This window comes from Gymnogyps californianus, chromosome 6 (genome assembly GCF_018139145.2).
Source record: "Gymnogyps californianus isolate 813 chromosome 6, ASM1813914v2, whole genome shotgun sequence".
NCBI classification, from domain to species: Eukaryota; Metazoa; Chordata; class Aves; order Accipitriformes; family Cathartidae; genus Gymnogyps; species Gymnogyps californianus.
The window spans coordinates 947,378-955,564 of NC_059476.1; the positions used below are offsets into that span (position 1 = coordinate 947,378).

Sequence of the window (8,187 nt, forward strand, 5' to 3'; positions counted from 1 at the left end):
AAATCAGACATCTTTACTAATTTACCACTGCCTAACAGAGAAATCTCAGGGAAGTGCCTGTAAACATAGAGGCTGAGAGTAATACTGAAAAGACTGATCTCCTCTTTGTCGGTGGTGTTGCATTACCATAAAGAAGCCATGAAGGTCTCAACGTACAATGGTCTTACGTGAGGTATTAGAGCAGGTTATTAAACCCTTTGGTAGTCTTCATCAACTAAAGTTTATCTTAAATTGAAAATAAACACTTTCCAGTCTCTAACAAATCTCATTTCTTCAGTTTTTCTGATTTCTCTTTTAGTCCCCTTATAAACGAGACAGGAGGAAGGGAGGCTGCAGTGGTTGTTGCTGTTCAGCACTTCTCCTTTCCGACCAATCTACGTTTAAGTAAAATTTAAATACTCTTTACCACATTGAATTTTAGTCCCTATTAAGCAAAATTCGAGGCCAATTAATCTCAGCGAATTCTCCTGACTGAAGGGCTATTTTCCCTGGATGTGCACACACTAACACAGGGTGTGTTATTATTAGTGGGAGACGATACGAATGTAATTAAATACATCCGTGTAGTATTTTAAGCTGTTTTAAAATGCACAAATTAAAATTTAAAAAAAGTTTACTAAAATTAGAAATTCTTTAGAAAGGAAGGCAACAAGTAAGTATGGCAATGACATCTGCAATGGACTTTCATCTTTTACATTAACATTTCTTAAGCTTCTGAGGCAGGGATAGGTTAACTGGGTTGGTTGTACTTCTCTGGGGAGCATCACACTCAGACTTTACAGACACAAACAGCACAAGCCATACGTGCAAACAGAAAACATGAGGCCAGAATAATTTGAACATACACTTTCGCAGAACACGTTACTTCCTTTCCTATGCTGTTCACAGAACTGAAAGACACTCAGCCCTGCTGTATGGGATTAGTCCAAAGCCATTGGCATCAACGAGTAATAGTTACCCTGGCATCTGAAAAATAGCTAGAATAAATAGCTAGAATTTTTATTTAGTAAATACCAAGCGGGAACTGTTTCTAAAGAGAGATTACACCTTGTTAGCTGTTACAATCTGCGAGCCTCTGCGTGCCTGTAGTGCAAAACTACCAAAATTACCACCTGCAACTACTACCCCTCTACTAACAGCCTGTTTGCTGTATGTAGGGTCTGCTGAAAACATGTCCTGGCACGAAAGTGCAAGCTGGGGAGGACCTAGCTTGCAGTTGCGTTTGGAAGTCTCCTTTTGACCACAGTTATATTTTGGATTTAGTTTTGCTGCTGGAGATGAGCACAGTGCACAGGCAGGCACAGCTGGTTTGACAGGCTGCAGTGCAGCTGTGCCCTCGCCATGAACTCTTCTGGAAGAGGGCAAAAATGCACGGATTCCCCTTAGAAACCACCCGAGGACAAAGTTCCTTCACTGGCACTGGGGCTGGCTTGATGCGACAATTTAACTTCATTCAAAGTTGCAGTAAGTCAACAAAACGGAAAGGTTCACAGTAGAGCTGGTTACTTTGCAAGCCTGAGCATATATACCCTGCATCTCCCTTGGCAAAATCTGACAAAAGAGGATGATGCTGAAGACCATTACACGGTCATGAATGAGTACAACTTGTCTTTCTCTATTCTGACTAAACAAAAAAAGCAGTATTTTTCTAGGCGTGAAATTATAATTTGCTCGAAGGTTACTTCCCCCCTTGATTAAAATGACTGAATAATGCATCGTACATGAATCACGGAGCTTTTAAAATCCTAATGTGAATCCATTAACAATTCAGGGCTGGATGTCTGCCACAGCCGTTACACGAAGGTGCAATCCCATCGCTTTGCTGGATGGACGGACCCGCTCACGTCAGGCTATTCTGCATTTCTTTCTCTCATTGCAACCCCAGTACGGCTCAATGACTGTACTTTATTGATGGCGCCTAGCTTAAAAAGGGAAAAAAGCACTGGTTTTCAGTAATAGTTTAAGTGTTTTGAGAATTGCCTCATTTTCATAGAGAGGAGAGCTTTTATCATATGATGTGGCATCAGACTTTCCCCCCAAAATGGCAGGGCCCTCCCCTGCAAGGTGCCAGGAGCCAACAGCTCCCATTGAAATCAATTACGGTCGAGTCAATGGAGCTGAGAGTACTTAAAGTCATTCAGGAAGCACTCAGGGCTTGGTAAAACGATGGCATCATGTAATTTAATTAGTACAGTTAGATAATCTGATTCTTTCAAGCAGGAATTAAAAAAAGTTTGCTTTTCAAAGGCAATTTAGAAAACTTAACATCAAACCACTCTATTCCTTATAACTAAGAACATATTTATTTTATAGCTTCTACATTAGAGGCCATTAGCGTGGACTTTTCATGTAATGCAGCAAGTTTATTTAGGATGTACATTAGCCATCCTTTCATTCTGATGTATTAAATCAATGCATCTAGTAACGTATGTTTAGAGAAGAAAGTACTTACACTGCAGGATATTTGAACAGTATCAGTAGATCAGTTGGTTATAAATTATTTTAATATCCTCTTCATAAAAATAAAATAATCTATGAGGGGAAAAAAACCTTAACAACCTAAAGCCTGAGAGAACGGGTGGCTAAATAAAGGGTACGTAACACTCCACTGACTAATGGAGCAGCGCCCGGCGTGTCAGTCGCTGTCAGTCACGTTGGTTCGCTAGGACACAGACGATGCTGTACCAGCCCTGTGGTAGGTAGGCTCTGCAGGGCGTTCACTGAAGCATGGCTACGCTGCCATGTGTTGACTTAGGGACAGGCTGCAAGCTGATTGTGCATTTTTAAAGTTTTTTTAGGATTTGGATAATAGTCAAGGGATAATGACTTAGAAGAGACATGGATGAGTTTATACCGAGACACCGAATGCTATAAAAAAGCATGGCAAACACAAAAAGATGGTAACTTCAAATAAATACTGAGACAAGACCCAAAATATGCATCACGAGAGTATGGGTGTTACATTTGTTCCCATGTCCTTGGGAAAGGCAGCAACAGCTAAGGGATACAGTCCTGCAAATCAGCTGTGCACTCACAAGACTCTGTGAATCGCAAGGCAAGTGTCAGAGATGGCGGTGGAGAAGAAATCATCCTAAAGCCCAGGAAGTGTTGGTGGCCTGCCAAGCTCTCATGCAAAGACTTCCCTCTTGAAGGGCGCTCCCTCCCACAGGGAGCTCTCCCCTTTTCCAAGCAATGAGATCCAATTTAATCTCTCCAACAAGTTTCCAAACACACTGAAGGAATACTCCGAAGCCATAATAAGCATGTAGCTATTGCTTTTGAGACTCAAAGTGTTGCACCTGAGACTCAAATGGTTCGATTAGGTGCTTGAAGGCTGATCAGCACACACAAAGACCCAGTGAGGATCAGACGAGCAATGATGGGTGAGGAACCGCAGTAACCTACTGAGGTGGGGAGCCTGCCGAGTCGCTCCTCGCAGGGCTGCCAAAGGAGGAGCACCAGCGCCTGTCCTGGGGGAAAACCACCGAGGTGGGTCACAGAGAGGAACCCCTTCCTGAACGCCTTGCAGAGTGAAGGGGGTCATTGCCTACAGGGTATAGGACTCACTATGGGACGCAGAAGAGAGAGCATTTTGGGCTTGTGTAAAGCTCATTATGGGATGTTTACAGGAACCAGAAAAGGCAGGGAAAGGGAGGGACCAAGGTGGATCAGCAAGGAACAAATGGTGGGGAAATAGAGGCATGGGCCAAGAAACATAACTGTTTTGTAGAATTCCCCTAACCAGCTAGAAACCCAAGGCCTCTTCCTGATATCTGAAATGTGAACAGTATTAATAGGCACTGACACAGATAAAAAAGTTCCTTACAAAACATCCTAATAGTTTTTAAAAACCATTTTGACATCTCTACTAGTAAATGTAAAACAGATTTGAAGTAAGCTCCAGAAGTTTGAATGCCCACCCTTATCCATTCATCTGAGTCCAGCACTGAACTTTCATTTACTTACTACCAATAACACAAGCGTTAGTAAAAACATAGATGCAGATAGCAACACGTACCAGTCTACGAATTTCTCTCTCACACTCCCTCTTAATTCTGCTGATTTCCTCTTGATGCAGGTGATACACACTCCTTATCTCTGCTGCTTTAATTTTGTCAGCTTGGATGACCATAGTTAAAGCCTCTTCCACTTGTTTCTTAGCCCCCTTCAGCTCTGAAATTTCTTGCTGCATTTTTATTTTCTCAACTTCAAACCCCTTCTTGGCCTCCTCCTTCGCCTCCGTGAGCAGCACCGTTTTCACCTTGTCAGGAGCCCCATCGCGTACAGCATTGAGAAGGGTCTGTAGTCTCTGGATTTCATTATCTTTAATTTTTATTACTCTAAGTAGTTCAGCTTCATGCTGTCTCAAAAGTGCTTCTCGAACAGCTTGGAGCTCCTTCATTTTCTCTTCATGAAGTTTGACTTTGAGCTCCGTTACCACCACTGTACTTTTATGCTGTTCGTGCTCTTTGATCTGCTTAACTTCCTGATTTTTCTCTCTTTCCAACTTGCTGACCTACAAGGAAAATCAAAAAAGTATTTTTAATCAACAGAATGATTAATACAAATTATGATATTATCTAAAAATGGTACGGATCACTTTACAACATTAAAGTTGTATGTCTGTGCCTTAGAGCGAAAGCCCAGTCAATTCGTATTACCTCATGCAGAACTACATATTTGGCATTTTGTTCATTCTTTATGATCAAATACTGTATTACATATTAAACACCACTTTTTTAAAGAGGTCCCAGGTAAAACTAAGGTCACTGAGCTCTGCCACACAGCCTTCATGCTGTAGACTTACAAAAGAGAAATTTCCTCTCTTGAAGCATTTTTTGTGAAGAAAATACAAGTTACAAACCCCCGTAAAACATTTTCACAGGGAAAAGGTTTTTTACAATTTATGGCAAATACTTTCAAGGCACTGTCACAGCTGTCATTGGACTTGAGGTTTGGCAGGTACCTGTGGGGATCTTTAGTGACCCAGCTAATCTAGCAACGCAGTCAGGAGTATTCAGGATTGTAAAAGTGATTCTAAATCTACCACAAATACTCCTGAAACAACTCTGCCTTAGCCCCAACAGACCCATCCTCTCTCCAGAAGCACTAGCGAGTGTTCACCTTGTCATTGATATAGCCACTGTAGCTCCACATAATCAAAATCAACAGTGGCAATGACTAAAACCCTTCAGGTACACCCTGTCCTCTGGATGGCTATGGCTGTGAACCACTGCGCTTAGTTAGGCACTAACGTACAGCTCCCTGTCTGTGACGCTGTCCCTCGCAGTAGTGACTGTACAGCCCTGCCTGGGAGGTCACGCGTGTGCATACACACCAGAAGAGCCGGCAGAGTTGCCAGGCGGTCATCAGTGATTTTCCGGGCTACAAATGAGAATCACGCGTCTTAGGGGAAAATAGGACCCACCCACCTCAGCTTTTTATTGAAGTGGTTGCTGCAGGTATTGCACTGGAAGGTATTCCCAGCATGTACTTGCAGTAGCATTTGCAGTGTTTGCATGCCTGACCCTCTCCTTTGGGCAGGTTTATTCAGAGGCAGGGAGTGCATGTCTGTTTGCTCTGTCTTTTCTGCCCTATAATGTTTCTCAGAACAGCCTGTGCACATATTTAAAGGTTAAAATTAAGAAGTGGATATTGACTACATTGTATTTAATTACTGAAGTGTTTATTGGGAAAAATGTTGCGGTCGATTCTGTTCAGTAAAGATGCATTTTTCTTCCTCAGTTGACACAATACGGTTTCCTTGCTAAGAATATGCCTAAGCCTGCCTTACAAATGAGAACATTGCAGAACCAAACCATGCAGGTGTAAAGAAAAAACTGTGACATTACGGAGACCTTTGAGAATTCTCCTAAGGAAAAAGTAATTTGTGAAAATAAGAAAAAGAATCCTGACAAATTTATAGAAAAGTCCTTTCTTTCACTGGAAACCAGCATAAGCGGAAATCTGCATATTTAGAAAAAGAGAAACAAAACCATATCATTATCATTTTGCAAATTATTGATATTGAGGATAAAAGTCTAGGCACCAATGCCGATTTTAGCATCATATTCTATTTTTATAATTAAATAATAATCCCTTGCAATCTTTTGGGCTCTCTAATTTGCCCAATTCAGTGCCCTAAAAAGCATGAGTTAACACAATATAAATAAGTATCATAAATCAATGCAAGAAGCACAAAATGCAGGTGAACTAACCATCCATATCCAAACACTACAGGAAGTGTACGCTCAGAAACTAGGCTAAGGTGTGTGTAATAGGTGCCAGAAACAGACTAATGTTTAAGGTAATAGACATTCAGGAATTAGCCAGGACCTTGTGGAGTAAGTCTGAGTCCTTACTTTATTTTTCAGCTGGATATCTGCAGAAGCTCTCACACCACATCCCCAAAAGAGTATGTGAGAAATCAGATGCTAAGCCATTATTTTGGCATGCTTAGGCACACAGATCCAAACTGTACTGTGCGTACATGCATATGCAAGACATAAAAAGCTCCCTGCAAGCAACTGTGAAGCCCCAAACAATTGCATTTTGTCAGATGTTTTTTAAGCAATGAATTACTCAGTACAAATAACTAACTGTATCTGACCACAGTAGGATCAAATGACATTTCAATTTAAAACCATACCATAAACTCAAAAGAAGCCATGATGAGAAGTGACTGGGGAGGACAGGGAGAAGGAAAACAGGGTCCTCAGTCCTAAAACTGCAAATACTGCTTCACAACAAAAGGATTAATAGATGTTCTTTTTTTTTTTATATATATATATATATATACACACCCACCCACCCCCACCCCCTTAGAAGCTTCCTTAAAAATTGGATTCATAGTCTACAATGCCTAATAATGATGCAAATTAATGGAAAAATGCAGAATATAATTCTGTCCCTGCATGGTAATGGATGTCTCTATTAACATTCTGGAACCAAAAAACCCCCAAAGTTTATCAGTAGAAACTAATTTGGGGGATTAGGGAAAAGCAAATCAATTTTTCATGCCCTCACTGAGAAGTGGTCTGAAGTCTATAGCTGAAAGCTTTTAAAGCTGAGGCTCAAGCTGCATCAGCCGCTGCTCTCTCAAAGGCTCAGGGTGAAACTGTGGCTCCTTAAACTCTGGCACTCAGAGCAGAAGGCAGAGCTGAGGCCTATTACCATACATCTGGAAATTGTAAGCAGCCAATCTGAAGGATTCTGAGCATAAAATCCAAATGAAATTAGCGTAAATGTGAAAGAGAAGAATCAGCAAAGAGAATTTCTGAATAACACAAAATTGCATTCAAAACCCTCAATGTAGCCATGCTCATAAATAAGTAAATATTTACTAGAAAAAGTTGCAGCAAGAGAAACAAAGGACATGGACAGCTTTCAGCCCACCACTACGATTATGCCATCTGTTTTGAGCAGGTGTTTGTTTTTCCAGATCTTTTGCTGGCATTTAGCTACGTGATTTTTCAACTTCATTTCTTCCTGGATGGCGGGAGCAAGCATGCTGCCTGCGGCTGAGTCCTGCCTGCCCAGGGACTGGCCTTCCTCACTGCTCGGCTTTCCCACCGAGAGCCGTACCACCAAAGCACCCTCGCTTTCAGAGTTCTTTTGTACCATACGCATGTTATAAATACAAGGAGAACAATTTAAAAATCTGCAATAAAGGGGTTGCCCCTTGTTTCCCACAGCAGGCTACCTCCAGGTGCATGCACTCTGACTTATTGTCGAAGTCGTGTACAAGTCAGCTATGAGTAGGGCAAAGAGTGGTTAGCGGTCAGAAACAACAGACTGTATTTTAATTAATGGGGGAAGGAAAGGAAAAGATGCACACCTTACTCTTTTCTTGCTGGAGCTCTATCTGGATGTCAGTGAGCTTGGCCCTGAGCTCTTCATTGGCAGCCTGCAAGGCGGCCAAGGCGTCCGGCTTCTCCCCTCTAGCTCGGCTGCTGGCACCCTTCTTGGACATGGTGAGGCCGCGCGGCAGGGAGGGGAGTCCCGCCCGGAGGCCCTCGTCCCAGCGCTCGCTCGGGGCTTCTCGTCCTTGCCTCCGTCCCACTACATTTTCTTACTTGCCTGGAAGGAGGGAAATCACATAACCACTGTCAGAGTGCCGGAGGTGGGTAGGCGATGCGATACCCACCAAGCGCACAGTGAGACACAAGACATTTCTAGAAAGCATGA

The 8,187-nt window shown here is 42.3% G+C and overlaps 1 protein-coding gene across 18 annotated transcripts in view; it reads right to left on the minus strand.

Annotated features, from left to right (window-relative positions):
- JAKMIP3 (Janus kinase and microtubule interacting protein 3) overlaps positions 1-7,972 on the minus strand; it is a 35,648-nt gene extending 27,676 nt beyond the window's left edge. For all 18 annotated transcript variants that reach the window (XM_050898777.1, XM_050898781.1, XM_050898778.1 and 15 more), the window contains exons 1-2: positions 7,838-7,972; positions 4,019-4,516 (exon numbers count right to left, since the gene is read on the minus strand). In XM_050898777.1, the coding sequence (XP_050754734.1) occupies positions 4,019-4,516; positions 7,838-7,972 (633 nt within the window). The remainder of the gene's footprint in view (positions 1-4,018; positions 4,517-7,837) is intronic.
- Between the last annotated feature and the right edge of the window lie 215 nt (positions 7,973-8,187).